General features: G+C 43.8%; 1 protein-coding gene across 3 annotated transcripts in view; it reads left to right on the plus strand.

Moving 5' to 3' along the window:
* The window catches only part of TEKT3 (tektin 3), a 34695-nt gene extending 17094 nt beyond the window's left edge, over positions 1-17601 (plus strand). For all 3 annotated transcript variants that reach the window (XM_086358749.1, XM_086358751.1, XM_086358750.1), the window contains 5 exons: positions 460-530; positions 5293-5436; positions 7069-7291; positions 9391-9545; positions 15739-17601. In XM_086358749.1, coding sequence (XP_086214875.1) covers positions 460-530; positions 5293-5436; positions 7069-7291; positions 9391-9545; positions 15739-15955 — 810 coding nt within the window. In that variant the 3' untranslated portion in view covers positions 15956-17601. The remainder of the gene's footprint in view (positions 1-459; positions 531-5292; positions 5437-7068; positions 7292-9390; positions 9546-15738) is intronic.
* The last annotated feature ends 4403 nt before the right edge of the window (positions 17602-22004 follow it).

A 22004-nucleotide genomic window follows, 5' to 3' on the forward strand; every position in this document is an offset into this window, starting at 1 on the left:
GTTATTTGAAAGTCACATGCACTTTCAGAGAGAACTGCCTTTTAGGCTCTCCTTTTCCCTCCCAGATTTGCTTTTCTCGGAAGAGTACTTAGTACAGAAGAAGCCATGCATTCAATTCAACCTTGTGCATCACCAGAATTTGATTCATTGATCCATTGATTTAATTAAAGACCAGCAATAAAAGATAAAGAAAACTCCTAAAATGTTACCCCTGTCCCAACTTGTTCCATAATATAATTTCCCTATAACCCTGTAAAGGATGAATTTCAGTCTACTATTGAGACAGCAATGTCATAGGGGCATATAGGTAAATAAGGGGGTATCAAATTATTTTCTTATTTTATGTCACAATTCTCCCAGTAACAAGGTTTTCCTCATTGATGTTTTGTTACATTGTTGACTTTGAACGTTATGTTCAATAATCAAAACATTAATGTTCCTTTTCTTTCAATTGAGTAGGAAGTTGATATTATTCTGTGTTGTCAAGAAAGGATGAAGCTGTATTTGGACAAGGCCATTGCCCAACTGGCGTAAGAACTTTAACTTCTCTATACAATTAAAAATATCTATCATGAAACTATACTTCCATGCCTCCCAATCAGATTTCTCTTAACTTCTTATGTAAGGATTTCTTATACATGGACACACATCCATATGCACATATATGTTTTTATTTAGAGGTTAAGATGAATACTTGGGATATTTACTTTACATTTTTATTTTAAGAAATATTTTTTCACAATGGTTTAGAAAGGATTTTTTTCCTAAATTGAGGTATGACCAAGGTTTCTTTTAACTCAAAAGACTTTATTTTTTGATAAGAGATTGACTTGTACATGCTCAGATCAACAGCTGGAAAAGTGATGACTTTTTTATATTTACCCCTGGAAAAGGCACTGGCTACCCACTCGAGTATTCTTGCCTGGAGAATTCCGTGGATGGAGGAGCCTGGCAAGCTGTAGTCCATGGGGTTGCACAGAGTCAGACATGACTGAGAACTACTTTCACTTTCACTTTTATATTTACTCTGCTCCTCCTTAAAAACTCAGCTTTCACTGGTTTCCTGCAACCCTAATACATGGTCCTTGGTGCTGTGATGACATCTTTGCATTCACTACATCCATGGCATTGCAATCATTCATCCATCCTCCTCTCTAACCAAATACAAATTATTCTTCTCTTGGCAATAGTAGATAGTTCAGTTCAGTTCAGTTGCTCAGTCGGGTCCAACTCTTTGCAACCGCATGGACTGTAGCCCACCAGGCTCCTCTGTCTGACTCTATAGTAGATAGTAGGTACTTAAAATGTATAGTGGAGTTTGAGGGCAAAGAAGAATAGTCAAAGGAGGGTTCGAAGCCTTGATAACAACTATCAGCATAGAAAAAGTACTGGCTGAAAGGACTAGAAAGATCAACATGCATTTGGTGATGACCATGGAAAGAAGTAGTGAGGAATATGTCACACAAAGGGAACGATCATTCTGCCTGTACTGATGTTGTCAGCAGTAATGTGTGATGCAGCCAAGGGAACAGGTGCTCTGAAAGTGGTGGTTTTTCTCAGTCTGCTGACCTTCAGGATGGATGCTGTGAAGGTCAGTCAGGTTCAGGTGGCTAAGGTGTCTCTCAAGCTGTGATTGAAAGGGCTTTTTAAATTCAGAAATAGCTAAGGACTGGTTATGGATGGCTGACTTCCCATGGCTTGGTTAAGTAAGTGAACAGTTCACTTAAGCTATAAATACAAGATACAGCAGCTGTGATATTAATTTCTGGTTTCTGCTCCTTGGAAATTGCAAAATCAGTTGAGTGTGGTTCCAATGATTGTTCTGTTTTCTTCTGGTCCAGTTCCTAATCTTCATTTTTTTTCATAATCTAAAATCTGCCACCCATCTTCCATATCCTCTGCTCTTTAATACACAGTGGCCAAAATGCCCACCTAATTTCCTGGGATGGTTTCTCCATCCAGGAGATGGGGGCTGGAATCCCTAACATGGTTACTGGACTTGGTCTAGTAGAGGCAATGGGAGAGGGGTTTCAACTCTACTTGTCTTGGGAGGAATAATGAATGAAGAAACGAGACCAGCAAGGATCTCAGTTGAGAATGGAGTCTCATTAGGAACCAACATGGCAGCATAGATCTCTCCTGTCTTGGGCGCTAGGGTAGTGGATGGAGGGAAGACCTTCCTAAGGAGGTTCTGAAGTCAGGTCAGAGGAGGTCAAGGGTGTCAGCCCGAGAGAGGAAGCCAGGGGAGCATCTTGATCCCAGACGACAGATGAGGAAGGTCTTCGAGTCCCAGAGATTCAACCCAGTACCTGAGGCGAGAGACTGGACTCGGGAAGCAGCAGGAAGGCAGCTCCCTCTTCTTTCATCCTGTGAACACGGATGCACTGACTTAGAACTCACAAAATGCAGACGACCTGCATGCCGCTATCCTCATTTCTACTTGACAAACCACAAAATTTAGAGCTCTGACAGGTCCGGTGAAGTACCCAAAGCCACAGGCCAAGTTAGAAATCAGCTGGTTGAGTCCCATGCAGGTTTTCCTGGGTGGCTTTTCTGTGCTGAGACCAGAATTCAGAAATGACTAGGATTATCCAGTTCTTTGCGTCTTTCAGGTGCTCTCTGTATGTGATTTATGCGATTGCCTCCTCAATTTTTACTCTAGCCCAGAACTTTCTCCCCAGTTCCAACAACCCACTTCATATCTGCACTTGGATGTTTAATAGACACTTAGACATTAAGCAAGACCTTCTGTGTTCTTCTCCCCCACCCACCCTCAATTTTGCCCACCTCCACTGATGGCTTCCTGCTATTCCAGTGACTCAACATCAGGTTTTATTTTTTTTTTCACCGATGTCTGATCTCCTAGGAGATTCCCCTGGTTTTATCTTTAAAGCATCTCCAGAATCTAAACCTTGCTCTCCTCCTCCCCGCACCCCCCCGCCCTGTTGGTCTAAGCCACCACCGTGTCTCACCTGGGTAACTGCACGTGTCTGCTAATGGGACCTCTCTGTCCCCTGAAGTCTGTTGTAAACCCCACATCAGAATGATCCTGTAAGAATGTGAGTCAGTGGTCTCTCATTCCATCTAAGAGAAAAACCTGACTCCCTCCAATGGCCAGTAAGGCTTTGTCTGGTCTGGTTCTCCCTCTGCAAGTCTTGGGTCAAGCACCACCTCCTCTAGGAGTCCTACCCTGACTATCCTGTTTAACATCATCACTCACATTCCTGGCCCCCTTTTCCTGCGTTGTTTTCTGAATTGTTCTGCTAACAAGCCACAGGATTTGTCTATTCCTTATGGGGACTGCCTGTTGCCTTGCAGTAGGATGTATGCTCCTCTGGGGAGGAGACCTTTGCTTTGTCCACTTTGCTTCCTGGGTGCTGAGTAGGCACTCTGTGATTATAGCATCTCAGAGCTCCCCAAGGGCTCCTCCTTCCCAGGAGGGTGGCCGCTGGGGCACGAGCTTGGGTACCACAATTCCTGATCTCTTTCTGCACACTGGCTCCTACCACGGAGGTTCATTTTGACTCTTGGTTTCTATCTCCTGGCAAACCTCTCAGACCTGCGGTGACCACAAACTGAGGTCATTTCAGATGGAAGGAGGCTGACTCCGAATTCCTAATAACTCCACAGGGGATTGCTCTCCAGGAATAGAAGGGGAAGGGGTTAGGATGTAGAAGAGGAAAAGGAAGAAGGAAAGGGAAGCACAGATGTGGACAGATTGCTCCAAGCCAGTGTCCTGTCTGGGGCGGTTTGTGTGTTAGGAAGATGGGGGGCAGCCTGACGGGTTGCAGATACCCAGTTCTGTGTGCCCACACATCTTCTGCCCATAACAGGGGCAGTCTGGACAGCGTTCTCATCACTCATATGTATGGACATCTCCAGGGGAAGCTCCTTTTTGTTTTTCAATTAGAGGATAATTGCTTTACAGTGTTGTGTTGGTTTCTGCCATACAGTAATGTGAATCAGCCATAGGTATACATACATCCCCTCCCTCTTGAACCTCCCTCACACCTCCCACCCATTCCCACCTCTCTAGGTTGTCACGAGCTCCTTGTACTATAGAGCAGCTTCCTACTAGCCAGCTATTTGACATATGGTAATTCAGAAAATGAAGATCATGGCATCCGATCCCATTACTTCATGGGAAATAGATGGGGAAACTGTAAACAGTGTCAGACTTTATTTTTCTGGGCTCCAAAATCACTGCAGATGGTGACTGCAGCCATGAAATTAAAAGATGCTTACTCTTTGGAAGGAAAGTTATGACCAACCTAGATAGCATATTCAAAAGCAAAGACATCACTTTGCCAAAAAAGGTCCGTCTAGTCAAGGCTATGGTTTTTCCTGTGGTCATGTATGGATGTGAGAGTTGGACTGTGAAGAAGGCTGAGCGCCGAAGAATTGATGCTTTTGAACTGTGGTGTTGGGGAAGACTCTTGAGAGTCCCTTGGACTGCAAGGAGATCCAACCAGTCCATTCTGAAGGTGATCAGCCCTGGGATTTCTTTGGAAGGAATGATGCTAAAGCTGAGACTCCAGTACTTTGGCCACCTCATGCGAAGAGTTGACTCATTGGAAAAGACTCTGATGCTGGGAGGGATTTGGGGGCAGGAGGAGAAGGGGACGACAGAGGATGAGATGGCTGGATGGCATCACTGACTGGATGGGCATGAGTCTGAGTTGGTGATGGACAGGGAGGCCTGGCGTGCTGCGATTCATGGGGTCGCAAAGAGTTGGACACGACTGAGCAACTGAACTGAACTGAATTGAATGAACGTTTTGGTGCTACTCTCTCAATTCGTCCCACCCTCTCTCCTCCTCTGGCTTCGTCCACAAGTCTGTTCTGTACATCTGTGTCTCTATTCCTGCCCTGCAAATAGGTTCATCAGTACCATTTTTTTCTAGATTCCATACATATGCCTTAATATACAATATTTGTTTTTCTCTCTCTGACTGACTTCAGTCTGTATAACAGACTTCGGGTTCATCCACCTCAGTTCAACTGACTCAAATTCATTCCTTTTCATGGAGTAATATTCCACCACATACATGTACCACAACTCTATCCATTTATCTGTAGATGGACGTCTAGGTTGCAGGGGAAGCTCCTTTTAATGGAGAAGCTGGATATTGTGTGAAGGAGCAGACTTTCATGGGAGGTCATGGGAGGGAGTGGGTGTGGGGATGGGGGTAGGGAGGGGGTAGGGGTGGTTCCCCACCCAGAACGGCAGTCACACTTCTTTGTGTGACCTTGTTTCCTAAGCCTGAAGCTCTGTCTCTTTCTGCCTTTTAGAGCCAACAGAGCCGCCCAGCACGAGCTGGAGAAGGACCTGAGTGACAAGCAGTCGGCTTACAGGATCGACGATAAATGCCACCACCTGCGAAACACGTCGGACGGCGTCAGCTACTTCCGTGGAGTGGAGAGGGTGGATGCCACGTAAGTAGGCACAGGCTGCCTGTGACTTCCACGCTCCTGAGTCCATTCTCTCCGTTTTCCAAAGGATGCAGCATACAGGTAAGTTGGAAGCCATGGGAGGACACAGAAAGGTAAGACTCAGCTGCTATGGACAAGTCTTCAGTAAGCTCACGTGTTCTGTGGCCACTTGTATCCTGTGATCTTTTGTAAAAGAATTATTTGTTGTTTATAATCCTAACTATGAAAATAGCACCTGCTTGAGGCAGAAAACCTAGAAAACACAATTAAACATAAAGAAAATAAAATATTACCAGTATATTAGATGCCCTGAATGGGTGGGGTGATAGGAGTAGAAGCTGAAAAATAGCTGAACGTTGAATAATTTATTTCCCCTCTTTGTTAGACTTGCCCTGTCCATGGTTTCTTTGCCAGGCCCCTGGATGCGATCTGGGATGGATGGTCTCTTCTCTGAGAGGACCTGTCTCTCTGCATCTTGATAACCCTGTGTTACCTTTCTTTGTGTGTGTGCTCAATCACTCAGTTCTATCTGACTCTTGTGACCCCATGGACTGTAGCCTGCCAAGCACCTCTGTCCATGGAATTCTCCAGGTAGGAATACTGGAGTGGGTTGCCATGCCCTCCTTCAGGGGATCTTCCTGATCCATGGATTGAACCTGGGTCTCTTGCATTGCAGGCAGATTCTTTACTGTCTGAGCCACCAGGAAGATATCTTAAAAATTCTCATCCTGAGTAAAAGATTTGTAACTGTGTGTGATGCTGGATGTTAGTTAGACTCACTGTGGTGGGCATTTTGCAATATATCCATAAATCAAATCATTATGTTGCACATTGGAAACTGATGTAATGCTACATGTCAATTCGAAGTATAATTTCTGGGTTATGACATTTGAGAGACTCAGTTCACATTGCTCTCCACCAGGCCTGTAGCAATTCAACATTCCTACCTACAGGATAGGGCTTCCCTGGCGGCTTAGATAGTAAAGAATGCCTGCCAATGCAGGAGATGCAGGATCAACCCTTGAGTCAGGCAGATCCCCTGGAGGAGGAAATGGCAAACCCACTCAAATATTCTTGCCTGGGAAATCCCAAGGACAGAAGAGCCTGGTGGGCTACAGTCCTTGGCGTTGCAAAGAGTCTGACACAACTGAACGACTAACGCATATACCTGCAGGATATGAGCGAATCTGTTTCTAAACATGCTCACTGGAAAATAATTGTTTTCTTAGCTCTTTGCTGTTCTGACAAAGGGTCATTAGCAAGCTGTTTTCAGCAGTACTTCTTTGATTAGTCCTGAGGTTGAATAGTTTTTCGTAACACTTATGGGGCTGGTGAGACCTTTCTAATGAATGGACATACTCACACCCTTCAGCAATCCTTTCTCCCCCTACCTTGGTAGTGAACTTAATACATGCTGTGGCTTTCCAGAGTAAGCAGTGAAACAAGGAGCAATTAAGACAGGTTTAAAAGGCGCTTTGCTCTGCTGTTTACACTTCATGCAATAAAACCAGAATCAAGTGATTTTGTTTTTGTTTTTTTGTTTTTTTCCTTTCGCCGGATGGACGATTGCCTGCAGACCGTCTAGGCTGATGCATCATTGTTTCCGTTGTCTGGATCTGTTTCCTTTCTCTTCAGGGTCTCAGTGCCCGAGTCCTGGGCCAAATTTACCGACGACAACATTCTTCGCTCCCAGAGTGAGCGAGCCGCCTCTGCGAAACTGAGAGACGATATCCAAAACGTCCTGGTGGTGACAGCCAATGAGATGTGGAATCAGTTCAACAAGGTGAACTTGGCTTTCACCAACCGCATTGCTGAAACCGCGGATGCGAAAAATAAGATTCAGACTCACCTGGCAAAGGTAAGCCTGGTACTGGGGGGTGGGCCCCACGGCTGACCTAGAGAGACAGGGCAGGGGCCCTGGGACCACAGATCTCCACCATAAGGCACACGACTTCCTGGCCATACAGGCTAAAGAAAATGAGAACCAATAGGAAGCACACCATTTATGTTAGCCAGGTAGCCAGGTGTCAGAATGAAATTGGAATCCACCAGTTTGGGGAGCACAAAGAATGCACTATATTGTGAAAGGCTCCTACTATTTAACAGTTACAAAAATATTATTATTAAAGTTTAATGAATTACTGTATGTAACTAGCAAGTGAATTGGTAGGGATGTTTTCTGTTAAATTATTTCAGCCCCCTTTTTTTTCTGGAATATAAAACCAAACACAGGAAACTATTAGGTGGTTCAAGATGTTTCTGATATTGAACTTTTTAAAGTGCTTTTGTTTTATAAGGACAATAAAATGAAGGATTTAGGCAGAATTCGTGGGTTTCAAGATAAACAAGGAGCTCTTATATTACTTAGTTTCGGGCTTGGAGCTCTTATTATTTCTGTGGATTATGCTGTATATAGTTTTCTGTTTCTCTTTTTAAGAATCTTACACTGTTGGCTGTGTTTCTCTAAGGAGGTACTATTTGATTGAGGTCGCCATTCTTCCCAGGCTGTAAGAATTCACCTTCCCTTCTCACAGTGAATTCTTTGGGCCACAAACATTTGGGCCAGACAGCTTCTACTTCGGAGAAGGGCAGAGAGATGGATGAAAGGTAGTTTTTGTTCCAGGAAGCTTATATTTGTAGAGAAGGTGTGTGTAACTTGAAAAGCTCACACACAATTAAAAACAATAGAAAATTACAAGTTGTGGTTGCCAAATAGCCAATAAAGAAATTGTTTTCGGGGTTTGGAGAAAGAAGCAAACATTCGGGTGGGGCAGTATCATGAACAAAGCCTCGAGAGGGGGCAGATCAGGGGCTGAGTCAGGTCTGTAAAGAGCCTGGTCTGGCTGGCATGGACAGTGTGTGTCCTGAAAGAGAAGCTTGGAAAACTAGCTGGAGCCAGACCGTGGATCTCACTGATGGGAAGGGTTACGATTCCCTGGGCATCTAAAGGGGAGTGAGAGGTCATCTAGAGGCATGGTCCCCTGGCCAGTGAGAGATCATCTAAAGGCGTTTTAGAAAGTGACACGATGGAGTCCCTTTGTTCAACAGATTTTTATTTACCGCTGTATTAAGTTTGTTCAGGCTGCCATAACAAAGCACTCAGACAGGGCGGCTTAAACAACAGACATTTATTTTCTCACAGTCTTGGAGGCTGAAGTCTGAGGTCAAGTTATCAGTAGGGTTGGTTTCTTCTAAGTCCTCTCTCCTAGACTTGTAGATGGTCACTCTCTCCCAGCATCATCACGTGGTCTCCCCTGCATGCATGTCTGTCTCAGTCTCTTCTTTTTATAAGGACACCAGTTGGACTAGATTAGGACCAACCCTAATGACCTCATTTTAACTTCGTTACCTCTTCAAGGGCTTCCCAGGTGGGGAGGGATTCAGGTTTAGGTAACTGGGGCAACCCTTTTCTAAGGCAAAATGAATATAAATTTGGGCTTACCAGACTGCCAGCGCTCCTCCCTTCCATGGAGACACCCTAAAGCTTGACCTTGACTTGCTTCAAGGCAAATCCTCCATTGGCAGGAAAACCTCTTTAAGATTAGTGAGAAGAGACAGCAGGAAGATAAAGACTTAAGGGCATACAAATTTGGGAGGGAAGTGGGTGCCCTCAAAGTTCCTGGCCCCCCTTTTCTCTGGGTCACGTACAAATGTGCACTAGTCAATGTCTAACAGCCCGTGATCTGGGGAAAGGAGGACAGCGAGCTTGGGTTTGCAGCATTTGCCCATTTCTGTGGTGTCAGTGTTCACATGCCACGTCTGGAGGATGCTCTCTGGAGGGTGCGAGCAGGTGCCGTACCTCCCACCACAGGTCCCAGATGGCACTGAAAGGAGGAGGCCCCCAGAGAACCCCTGTTCCCAGCAGAGGACAAGTCTGGGTCCCAGATGCACAGGGTGGGAAGCAGGTTGTTGGTGGCTCAGCACCAAAGCCTCAGGCATTTGCTTCTCTTGGTACAGACTCTGCAGGAGATTTTCCAGACAGAGATGACTATTGAATCCATCAAGAAGGCCATCGTGGAGAAGTCTGCCTTCCTGAAGGTGGCTCAGACCCGTCTGGACGAGCGGACCAGGAGACCCAACATAGAACTGTGCAGAGACATGGCTCAGCTGCGGTGAGTGGGTGGCAAGAGGTGGGGAGGACCAGGCTGGGGTCATGGTGATGGTGGGGGGCGCCTCCTGGGTCTGCTTGGGCTCTTCTGGGGAAGCCCCCAGCCTGCCTGCAGCTTTGAGCTGCTTTCAAAGGTGTGTCCGCCAACTCGGGGATGTGGGGGAACCTAGTGATGGTCTTGGTGCTGCAGACTTTTTTGTTGTCATTGTTGTTCAGTCACTAAATCATGTCCGACTTTCTGTGACCCCATGAACTGCAGCATGGCAGGCATCCCTGTCCCTCACCATCTCCTGGAGGTTTCAAGTTCATGTCCATTGAATTGGTGATGCTATCCAACCAGCTTGTCCTTTGCTACCCTCTTATCCTTTTGCCTTCAATGTTTCCCAACATCAGGATGTTTGCCAGTGAGTTGGCTGTTTACATCAGGTGGCCCAAGTGTTGGAGATTCAGCTTCAGTATCAGTCCTTCCAATGAGTATTCAGGGTTGATTTCCCTTAGCGTTGACTGATTTGATCTCCTTGCAGTCCCAGGGACTCTCAAGAGTCCTCTACAATACCACAATTCAAAAGCATCAATGCTTCAGTGTCTAGCCTTCTTTATGGTCCAACTCTTATATCCATACATGACTACTTGAAAGACCATAGCTTTGACAGGAGCCTTCTTTAAAGTGTCAGTAATGGTGTTAGTATTTGCAGCTTGGGATGATGATAAGTTCTCGAAGTGTAGAAGTTGGTGATGGATGCACAAGATTGTGAGGGTATTAATGCCACAAACTTAAGAGCTGGGATGGTAAATTCTGTGTTATGTGTATTTTACCACGGATAGAGAAAAAAGGAAATGACATCAACGCTACATACAAGAAAAGTGTTAACAAACATTTAGCCTCCTTCAGCAGATGGAGGACGCGCTGGGTTCCTTTACATCTGCCTAGAGTCTCTGGGGTTTCCAGATTCCTGTCTTGGAAGCAGCTCAGAGGTTGGCCACTATGAGCTTCTCAGTCCCCCGGACTCATAAGAAAAGGGACTTTGGGCACCAGCTCCCCAGACCCCATCTGTCTGCTCTCACCGCTGCTCTCTTTCACCACTTTGGGGAGCTAATACCTGCCCTGGTCCTTCAGAGCATCCTTAGGATTCCCTAAACCTCAACAGCTCATCTCAGCTCATTTCAGTTTGTTCTTGTTCTCAGTAGAACTTGAAAGCAGCTGGTCTTCATCAAGCATCTCCCACATGTGCCCGGACACTAGGTATATTTTATTCTTATCATTTTAACCTGGAAGATTCCTTTTAGATGGCCTCATGTGGACTTGGCCACCCTCACCCCCATTCTGGCTTTATTTCTAATTTCTCAGTACCAGTCTGTCTGCCTCTTTCTGGATTTCATTATGGCTCTTCTTAGGTCTTGAAACAATTTGTGTAGAAGCAAGTCAAATTTATATCAACTGGAGGAGCGATGGGGCAGCACTTGAACTTGTGCAGAGGGGAGAGGCCACTGGCCTTGTCATCTGCCCTGCTCCATGATAGAGTTCCCTTCTATCTAGGGACAAAAGGACTCTGAGCTCTTACCCAGGGAACAAGCAGGAGGGTGAGGCTGTGTGTTCCCCGGAGCGAAGGAAAGGGGGCGGGTCTTTTTTATTTTTTAATTGAAGGATAATTGCTTTATAGAATTTTGTTGTTTTCTGTCAAACATCGATGTGAATCAGCCGTAGGTATACATATGTCCAATGTGGGGGGGGCAGTTTTGTGAGGCCGGAAATGATGAAGATGATAAAGGTGGTGATGCTGACAATCACCATGAAAGTGTTAGTCATCCAGTCAAGTCCGACTCTTTGCAACCCCCTGGACTGTAGCCCACCAGGCTCCTCTGTCCATGGAATTCTCCAGACAAGAATACTTGAGTGAGTCGCCATTTCTTTCTCCAGGGGATCTTCCCGACCCAGGGATTGAACCCAGGTCTCCTGCATTGCAGGCAGGTACTTTACTGTCTGAGCCACCAGGGAAGCCTGACAATCACCAGGGCCATTGTCATTTATTGATCTTATTCTGTGCTGGGCGCTGTCCTGCACACTTTACCTCCTGCATGATCTTCACCTTATAAATAGGGAAATTGAGGCAGACGTGAGCTGAGTGACGTGGCCTGGCTGGCACCTGCTGGAAGGATAGTTAGAATCCTTGTCTGTCTGCTGCTGAGCTCCGTTCAGCCAACCCAGCGATTTGCTTCTGCTTCTCTTTCATTGGGTGGGGCCCCTGGCACCCCCAGTCCTAGGCCTGAGCTCCTCTGGCTTCTGGATTGCCATGGGATATCTTAGCCGAGCACAGGCTACATCTGGCTCTCGGAGAAGATGATGAACCTGAGGCTCACAGAGGAAGCATCACTGCAGAGCCCCCTCCACGGGCAGCACGCATGTTGTCTGTGTTGGATACTGAGAGACGGGCTCTAGACCACATGCCACTGGCTTTCATCTCCCGCAGCAGCTGCCTTTCTCTCAGTGGAGCTGTCGTCTGGCCATCCCTTGGAGGAGGCCACCCACCCAGGCCACCTTTATCCAAGTGGGTTCCGCAGAACCCCGACTCACACACAGCCCATCTCGGAGGATAAGTGGGCCTCCACTCTGGAGGCAGCCAGTCGGAAGTGTCTGCTTATTACAGGAACCTGGTATTGAGTGGGGTCACACCCATTTGGCCAGTAGATCATGAATTGTGGTTTTATGCAAATATTATTAGGAAAAGCTGAGCTGCAGTTTCATGCTCTGACAATTTCTGCAAAGTCATCGAAATAGAGGCAGGGCGAGAGAAATTGTCCAGGCTGCCATCAGACCAGCCAGGGTTGCTTTCTAGAAGGGCTTGGGTCATGGTCAAATTTGACTTTGCAGTTATCAGACAGTGAGGTGTTTACAGCCACTTCTAAGATGCTGAATGCATTTTCTTCTTTTCTTGCCCTTCCTGGCTGAGCAGAATTTGCTTTTTTTTTTTTTTCCTTTACTTCCTGGCGACCCTGCCATGTGTCTATTTCCTCTGCTCCTTTACCAACTTCAGGACAAAACCTGCTTTTGTTTCCATAAAGATTTCTTGTTAAAATATCGTTGCCAAAAATATGGTCCTAGAGGAACAACTGTGGAATTGAGGATGATTATTGAGGGAGGGGATTATTTTTCTTTCTCATCGAGCATTCTGAAAGCAGCCTTTGGCTGTCTGGGTGAAGAAAACATAAGAACCGTGAACTCAGGGGAGTGGGGACAGAGAAGAAGTGCTGTTTTCATTTCAACACTTTGCTTTGCATTTGAAGTTTTTCTAAATGGGTTCTTTCAAGAGCAATTCTAAACATTCTTGGCATCCTTGGTGGTAGGCCAGACCAGGCTCTGCTGTACTTCATCTTGATTTTTTTTTTTCAAACGATGGTAGTTTTATTTGTATTTGAATGCAAACTGTTTTTCAGTTCTGTGATTTCCCCCAGAAGGAGTGGTTCCAGCGGAATGGCTCTCTGCCATCTGCCAAAAAAATAAGGAAACTGAGAGGGGAACGTGGCCTTGAAAGAGGAGGAAAAATGTATTTGTAATGGCGCAAGTTGAGGGAGGCGTAATACCTCTGCGCTGCCTTCACACAGCAATAGGGAAACAAGGATGCTAGCTGCCTGCATTCTAAGTATCTTTTTAAGAAATTGTATTCCTTTTAAGAAATTGATATTTTAATGTGTCTTTCTTCAGAAGATCTCTCACAGATAAATTTCCCACTAGACTAACATATTTGGCTTGGAGGAGTAAAGACTCATATAATCCTGCTCCGTCCCTACCTTCGGGTTCAGAGTTCCTTTTGAAGCAGTGAAAACAGTTCAGTGAAGGATGCGAGACGAGAAGCAGGCCGGTGTGATTATAAACAACGGGCCCTCGTAAATCCTACCACCAGCCCTATCCAACAGTCTCTCTGAAGACCTGTTTCTTTGCTAGTGGTATTGTAAACCCTGGGATCTTCAAAAAATAACTTAACTTTTAAAATCCAACTTGATCTTAACAACAACAACAACAAAATATGCTTTTAGCTCTGTTCTCAGATGCTGCATTTACTGATTTTAGACCAAAGGAAACTTTCGCACAAAAGTTTAATTCCTCCCCTCCCCCTTGCAACATAAGAAAACAGGTTAGGTTCTCAGATGAAGTCATGGTGTGGGTGTGCACAGGCTTGTCGTTGCCTCCATGAGCCTTTTGGGGGTGCTTTGCAGTGACCCCAACCTTGGGATGGCTGCAGGAGGCTCCCAAATAGCTTAATGTTTTCAACCAACATTATATTCTGAGTCTCTTTCCCCATGTGCATGCATGCTCAGTCACTTCAGTCATGTCCAACTCTTTGGGACCCCATGGACCGTAGCCCGACATGCGCCTCTGTCCATAGGTTTCTAGACAAGGGTTGCCATGCCCTCCTCCAGGGAATCTTCCCGACCCAGGGATAGAACCCACGTCTCCTGCATTGCAAGCTGATTCTTTACCCACTGAGCCACCAGGGAATCCCAAGGCAAGAACAAATTCTTTTGTAAAAGGTATGACTGTGTAGTACCCCATCATCCAGCTATGGTGTCTGTTATCATCAGACATTGATGTTATTTCTTCTTGTTCTCACTTAATATTATTCAACACAAGTTAACACAATGAAGAAATCATTCTTTTATCCTTCTATGTCAAACTCTTCACTTTGTTCAAATTCATGAGTAGGAGAGAGTGCAGAGGCCAACTTCCCTGCTCTCTGCTTCTGGATGCTGAGCGGGTCGGGCAGGAAATGGGACCCAGTTCTTTATTATGGTTGTCAAGGCCCCTGATTTCCTTCCATCTTCCTGGATGACCATGCTGTGTATAAACATGGATATGTGCCTGCAGGGAGGGCAGTTCATCAGTCCCTGGGGTGTTTAGTTTCTTCAACTGTAAAACAAGGAAACGTGGCTTAATGACCTCTCACATTTATTTTTCAGTTGCAAAGTTCTGTGGAGCTATAAGATGGCCTTGGTATAACGATTTAAACATGGTCTAAATATTCTTCTATGATCATGAGATCATTTTCTAGCTCCAGGGATGTCCCCATCCTATTTGTTTACTGTCACTCTTCTCTTTAGATTATGGTACATTTTAGTTAATTTCATGCACTCCAGTCTCCTGATAAATGAACCTCCAAATAAGGAAAACTAGCTTTTAATCGCTGGTCAAAATTTGATGAATTTGGAGTTGGTGTTTTCACTGGCTTCCCAGGTGGCTCGGTGGTAAAGAATCCGTCTGCCAGTTCAGGAGACACAGGAGATGTGGGTTTGATCCCTGGGTTGGGAAGATCCCCTGGAGGAGGAAATGGCAAACCACTCCAGTATTCTTGCCTGAAAAATTCCATGGACAGAGGAGCCTGGTGGGCTACAGTTCATGGAGTCACAGAGTTAGACACAACTGAGTGACTGAGCGTGCATGCATGTATATATATATATATACATATATACACATACACTAATGCAGTCAATAAATTAATGATCATTATTATTGTCATTTTGTAACCTGTTTCATATTCTTTCTCTTGACTGACCATGTGGTCATATCCTTTGGATACTATTGGCCAGGTCAGACTGTAAAGGAGTCCTTGCTTAATTGTTCTTTGGGAAGAGAAAAGGCTTCTAAATATAAATACAATAGAAGAAATCACAAAGACATCTTACTAAAAATTGAAATCTTACTTTTAACAAAACTATCATAAGCTGATTAAAAGTCAAAAACAAATTGGGGAAAACACTTGCCAAATTGTTTTTGCAGAATTGCAAATGCCCAATAGACATTGAAGAAAGGTTCACTGATAATTAAAGAAATGAAAATGAAAACAATGTGGATTAAAATAATTTGAGAGGGAGATGCTAGATTTTTTTTTAATATAAAATCATGCCTTTTTTCCTTTCAGTCTTAAGGAAAATGTTTCATGTTTTTCATCAGCAGCACAATCAGAACTGCAACTTGTTTCATGGCTCATGTAGCTGATTTCATGCATTGTCATTTTCATGTTCTCTTGGGTTTTGACATTTCCTCCTGGTCTCATGCAACTGCACACCGATACTGTTTCCCGTGTGACGTGAAGTAGTTCTGAGGTTGGGGTGACCGGTGGGAATGCAGTAAGCACACACGCCCCCGGTGGAGCAATGACCAGCCTGACCTCTGCTAACCTAACGGGCGCCTCTTCCCCACGCAGGCTGGTGAACGAGGTGTACGAGGTGGACGACACCATCCAGACCCTGCAGCAGCGCCTGAGGGACGCGGAGGACACGCTGCAGTCGCTGGCCCACACGAAGGCCACGCTTGAGCACGACCTGGCAGTCAAGGCCAACTCCCTGTACATCGACCAGGACAAGTGCATGAGCATGCGCAGAAGCTTCCCCAGCACCCTGCGCCTGGTGGGCTTCTGTTAGGTGCTCTCCCCGGACCAGATGTGGCGCTCCCGGGACCAGGCGGGACCAGGGCCCTGCGCCTGCGCTTATGCAAGGGATGATCTGCTCACTTATTAAAGGATCGTATTTATAGATACGTACTGGGGTCCTGTCTTGGAAAACCCTTTCTTTGCATCCAAACCTTCATTCTCTAGATTTACTAGGCTCCTGAGCTAGATAAATACAATGTAACAGACTAGGTAAGAACATTTATTTGTATTATTCCTCTTATTCTGTGTAACATGAATGGGCTGGAAAGGAGAAGTGTATTTCCTCTGAGGTGTGGGGACAGAGATCCTGTCCTGGCAGGTGGGTTTTGAGAGAAGGAGAAAGGTTTCTGGGAAGGTGGTTGTCAGGGTTCTTGGAGCAAAAAGGAAGCTGGAAAAACAGAGTGCCTTTGGACAATAGTAAGGGGACAGTTGGCTGTGATTCCTAATGGAGGGCGTGTATGAAGAAATAGGATGGGTGAGACGCCTGGAAATGTTGGGGGAGGGTTTCAGTTCCATGTCGATTGGGGGAACAGTGGACATCTCTGGGTGGGGACATGTCCTTGTGAAAGCCATGACTGGGGAAGGAGAGTCTTGAATTAGAGAGATGGCCGTGGAAACCAAGAGGGGAGAAACGCCAGACATGGTGCAATGAATCAGCAGGACTTGCTCACCTCACTTGTGAGTGCAGAGCGTCCAAAAAGGTGACAAAAAGGTGCTGATGCTGGATGGACCAGTAAACGGGACATCACTTACATTGTAGGAGGTCCTGCCTTATCTCAAGGGTTGTGTATTTTTTAAAAAAACTTTTTGTGTATTATAAATGAAAAACATTTGCTGAATACCTGTTTTGGAAAATAGGGAACACACACACACAGAACCCCTGAAAATTGCTTTATTTTCACAACACCCAGAAATAATCACTGAAGCTTGTTAGCATTTTATGGTACGTGTTTCCAGTCCTTTTTCTATTACAATATATGTACATATAAAATTTATTTGCATATATAGGTAATATGCAATGTTTATGTTTATTTACAAATAGGTATAATATGTAATGCTTGTATTTAAATACATGATTAATAACATTTTGGATGATGCTGCTGATTGGTAATCTCATTTCCTTATTCAAATGGGTTTCTGTCATTAGCTGTTAATACACAGCATCATTTTTTAAAACCTTGCCTCAGTGTCTGTAAAAACAATAAATACCACTCGTGGAAATGTCAGAAAACACAGACAAGGGATAACAGAATATTTCCCTTTCTATGGCTGATTTATTTCACTATGTTATCACTTATATGTGGAATCTGAAAAATAAGACAAACAATGAAATTAATAAAACACAAACAGACTCACAGAGAATAAACTAGTGGTTACAAGTGGGCAAAGGCGGGGGGAGGAGCAAGAGAAGGGTAGGGGATTAAGAGGTACAAACTATTATGTATAAAATCCATAAGCACAGGGAAATACCGCCTTTATGTTGTAACTTTAAAGGGATTATAATCTGTAAAAATACTGAATCACTGTCATACACCTGACTCTAATATAATTCTGTAAGTCAACTATACTTTGATAAAAAAGAGAAAGTACAAATGAGCAAAAGAGAAAAATAAAAACTTTCAATTACTTTTAAACTAACTAGATGTTTCGATATACATATATTTTATTTCTGTGATTTTGTGCACATTTTCCATTCAGAAATGGAATTCCCAATAAAGGAGCCCTTATAAAGCTGAAACTTATTATGTGACTGACTCCATCCCCAGAGCCTTGCTCACCTCAACTCATTTATGCTTTTTCCACTTGAAAATGTATACTCTTTCCATGTCATTTAATCCCTTTCCACAGCATCATTTTGATGGCTTTTTAATATTCCATTGTCTTGAGTTTTTAGAACGCTTTATGTCCTATCCCCCATTATTGGATATTTTTATTGTGGCTGACTCTTCTTTTTTAGTGTATTTTTTAATAACTATTTTTTTTTTCCTCTTTTCGTTCCACTGTGCAGCTTGTGGGATCTTAGTTCCCTGACTAGGGATGGGATTGAACCTGTGCCCTTGGCAGTGAAAACATGGAGTCCTAAACCCCTGGACCTCCAGGGAATTCCTCTTTATAAAAAGGAACTTTTCTTTATAAAAAGGTAGCCATGACTGAATCTTGTTAGTGAAATGTCTGCAAAGTTGCAAACATCTTTAATATTTCCCTTAAGTTAAGTTCCTAGATATGTAATCATTACATCAGAACTCAGGCACACATTGGGAAAGGCTTTTACGGTATTTTGTCAAATGGCGTTCCTGAGAGAATGTGTTACTTAGCATCCCTACCACCAGCGCATGAGAGGGCCTGACTTTCTGCGTCTTTCCCATCACAGGAAAGTGCTTCTATTGCTTTCACATCTCATCTTTGGAAAATGATGACGTAGGACATTGTTTACTGGGTCCTTGACTTTCTTTGGTCAATTGCTTGTCCTTGTTATTTGCCTGTTTCCCCCAAGGATTTATCTTTTCTTCATTTGTTTTTAAGAGTTCCCTGTATATCCTGTGACACACATTTTCATCCTACGTGCTGAACATATTTTCTTTTGGCTGCACTTGCTCCGCGGTTTGTAGGGTCTTAGAACCTGGGCCCCAGGCAGTGAAAACGCTGAGTCCTAACCACTGGACCACCAGAGAATTCCCAAGAATATATAGTCTTTTTTAAAAAACTTTAAACTTTTTACTTTGTATTGGAGTATAGGTGATTAACAATGTTGTGGTAGTTTCAGGTGAACAGCGAAGAGACTTAGCCATATACATACAGAACATACATTCTTTATATGCCTCTTGTGTTTACATTTTGCTTATAGTTTTTAATGTTCAGAGGGTGAACTGTGTAGATGTCTCCATTATGATTTATTTCTTTGGAATTACACCAGGAAAGCTCTTTCTCACCGCAGGATTATTTACTTATAATTTCTTCTAATTCAGTTCATGACTTCTTAAGTTTCACTTAACCATCTGGAATTCAATTTGATATGATGTAGAGAGCATGCTAGCTTTGAATCCTTTGATCTAGAAACTCTGAAATGGGGAGATGAAATTACAGGGGGTGGGGGTTGGGGAAGGACGTCTCTTCTCTCCTGTTTCTCGCTACTTGCGTCTTGCATGCCCATCTCTCTCTCTCATTAGCATCTTTTCCTGCCTGAGTTCTTTCTGCTCTGTCCTAACCGCTGTCTACTAACCCCAAGTCTATTTCTCTCTCTATCTCTGTTTCCTAAAGTTTTTTCTCCAGCAATTCTTGGTTTAGTCAACCTCACAAAACGTCTCAAAACGCTAGTAGGATTGACATAAACATGATAAGCTTGTCCTCGTGTTATTTTCGTAGTCCCAGTATATCATTTTAGACATCAAATTGTAGGTTTCATCATCCTCCTTTTGCTTCTAATGGAAACAAAGATATATACGTGCCACCAAACACTTAGCAATTAGAGTAATCAAGTGTTGGTGGTCATCATTTTTAGACAATGGTGAGAAAAAACATAAATTCCACATGTTTCTTATTTGTTGTGTGTTTCGGGAAAAGTCTTGCCTACTTTTTCCATGAATTATAATTTGTTGTATTTTTTTGAGGAATGTGTGAATATGGAGTCCTTTTACTTAAACATATGTTCCCAGGATTACAAGAATGTGATGGGAAGAAGACGCAGTTCAGACATAGGAAAAGGCTAGTTTTCTTGTTATTTTGGTAAAGCGTGGGCAAGGCAAAATTCCACAAATAAACATTTGGTTTCTGGTCTAAATGTCACAACTACTTCACCAGGGCAAATATTCAAACACAAGGACCCACGAACAGCCAAGACTCACAGAGCGTGATCTTGTGTAAGAATCCCAGGTCTGCAAATATCAACACGTGATCTGGCCTCGTGTCCTCAGGCTCAAACTGTCTTTAATATTATGTGGCTTTAAGAAAGGCTGTGGAATGTTAAAGGCTTCCACCCAGCCAAGCATCATTCCGATTTAGAAATGTGTGTAACTGCCCCTAAATAGCCAAGTCACCTATAATTTTAGTAATTTCCTTTTATGTCCCTGGAGAGTGTTGTCATAAACACCTCGCCAGGCATTTTTGAGTCTTGAGTTCATGCTGTAAATAGCTGATGTGGGGTCTAGTGCTCAGTTATAATTTTTGTTTTGCCCTGAAAACGGGGCTGGAGTCCTTCCTTTTGTATGTGGGGCTGACCCAGTGCAGGAGGAGGTGGAATGGTTCTCACTGATGTGTCCCCTTTGACCTTGTCAGTGTCCACTCCTCTAGCCCTGGCCCTTCAGCTGTTCCTAGTGGTGCTAGACCCAGCATTGTTGAGATTACGCACCCAGCGTTCTACGCAGGGTGCCATGATGGTATTTCCTGAACCCTATACCTTCATGCATTCATGGGGAAAAGAGACACTACTTCATCTCTTCTCCAGGGGTGGGAAGTCTATCTGATCTTGAGGACCAGCTCTAGACCACAGTTGTGCTTACTCAGAATGTTGAGAAGGATTCTGGGGCCACGTGTGTGTTCACACAGGTAAGAATCTAGACATCCGAAGGGGAGTCTAGCCTGCAGGGGCCCAGGATGAAGAAGCAGCAGCACAGACTCTGCAGCCTCTGCTCTAACACTTCTGACTTCTCCCTCAACCCAGATCTTTCTCTTCTGACATCAGAAGGGTTCTGTTTTGTGACTGATGGCTGGTTCCCTGGGGACCCTGCTGTTCACTCATTTTGCTGGAAGCTAATAGAAGACCCTTTCTGCTGCCAACTTTTTCCTTTTAGCAAAGAGCTTCTAAAGAGCTCATCAAGACCAAAAAGCAGCTCCAGTGACACCATGGTACAGTGAGGAGGGAACTCTGACTGTTTAGAATAAATTAGACGTTATCAAAGCTTGTGGTGGTTTAAAGAAAATTATTTTAAGACCGATGTATTATTTTTCCCAACAGATATTCATGAGGATATAATATTTTGAACAATCAATCTCATCAATATTAGTGAATTAATTTTGCCAAAATATTGCAAAGTCCTAGATCTAAACTTCTTTGAGTATATCTTTAAATAGAATTTAAGAACCATATCTGAGTGTATACTCTGTTTTACAGATAGAAGGAAAAAATCTCAAACAGCTTGACAGAAGGTACTCAGTTCTAGGAATCAAGCTCTTCTAGCATCCTGTTGGCAATAGCCATTGATACTGATGGACTGTAGAATTGCCCTCCATGTGCCTGTGTCTTTGACAGCATGTTTTTCCTTAAGAGTGTTCAGTTGCAAATGGAAAACGATTGTGCTTTGTGACACCGACATTTTAGTGCTAGTTAACTAAAATAGGTTCTTTCCCGTATGTGTGCATTTTGGACTGTCTTCTTGAGCTGGAGTTATAGCAACAGAAATAGCTAACTTCCTCTAGACAGAAAAGAGAATTTAGAAGTAGGTCCCTCCCTTTCTCACCTTGGTTTGGTTTCTGTTCATCTTATCTTGAGGATTTTAAGACCCTTAGCTAAGGACACATTTTTCTTTGTTTGCAAGGAGCTGAGGATACACAGGAATGTATTAATAAAATGGGTACTAAGCAGTGTGGAATAGCAGTGTTAGGGAATGTAGAAAGGGCTCTAATTATGAAATTTAGAGATGAGGAGTCAACAAAAACCTCAAACCTACCGATGCATAGCTACCTAGGGAGAATTTCAAGAGTCATTTGAGTTCTGGTTGGTCAGATGAGTAATTACCTTCTTAGAGAAGTTTTGAGATGTGTTTATTGTTCAAGAAAAGAAACAAGGTACAAAAATTTCATGGTCTAAAGGTATTGAAATCATAGAGTCTGTTCTCTTATCACTGTGGAATTATGTTAGAAATCAATAGCAAAAGTTCAATAGCTAAGTTGAAGATCTCTCAGTAAGTGGCACATTGCACTTGCAAAAAAAGAAAATATGTGGGTTATTTGCAGTTCATTCTTTATTCATTCACTGAATCAATAGATTTCTACTGAGTTCCTACCATGTGTTTGTGCTTATTGAGCTCTGGAAATAAGACAGTAAA

Source organism: Bos grunniens, chromosome 19 (genome assembly GCF_055505025.1).
Source record: "Bos grunniens cultivar Pamir isolate PY7600 chromosome 19, Bosgru_T2T1.0, whole genome shotgun sequence".
Taxonomy (NCBI): Eukaryota; Metazoa; Chordata; class Mammalia; order Artiodactyla; family Bovidae; genus Bos; species Bos grunniens.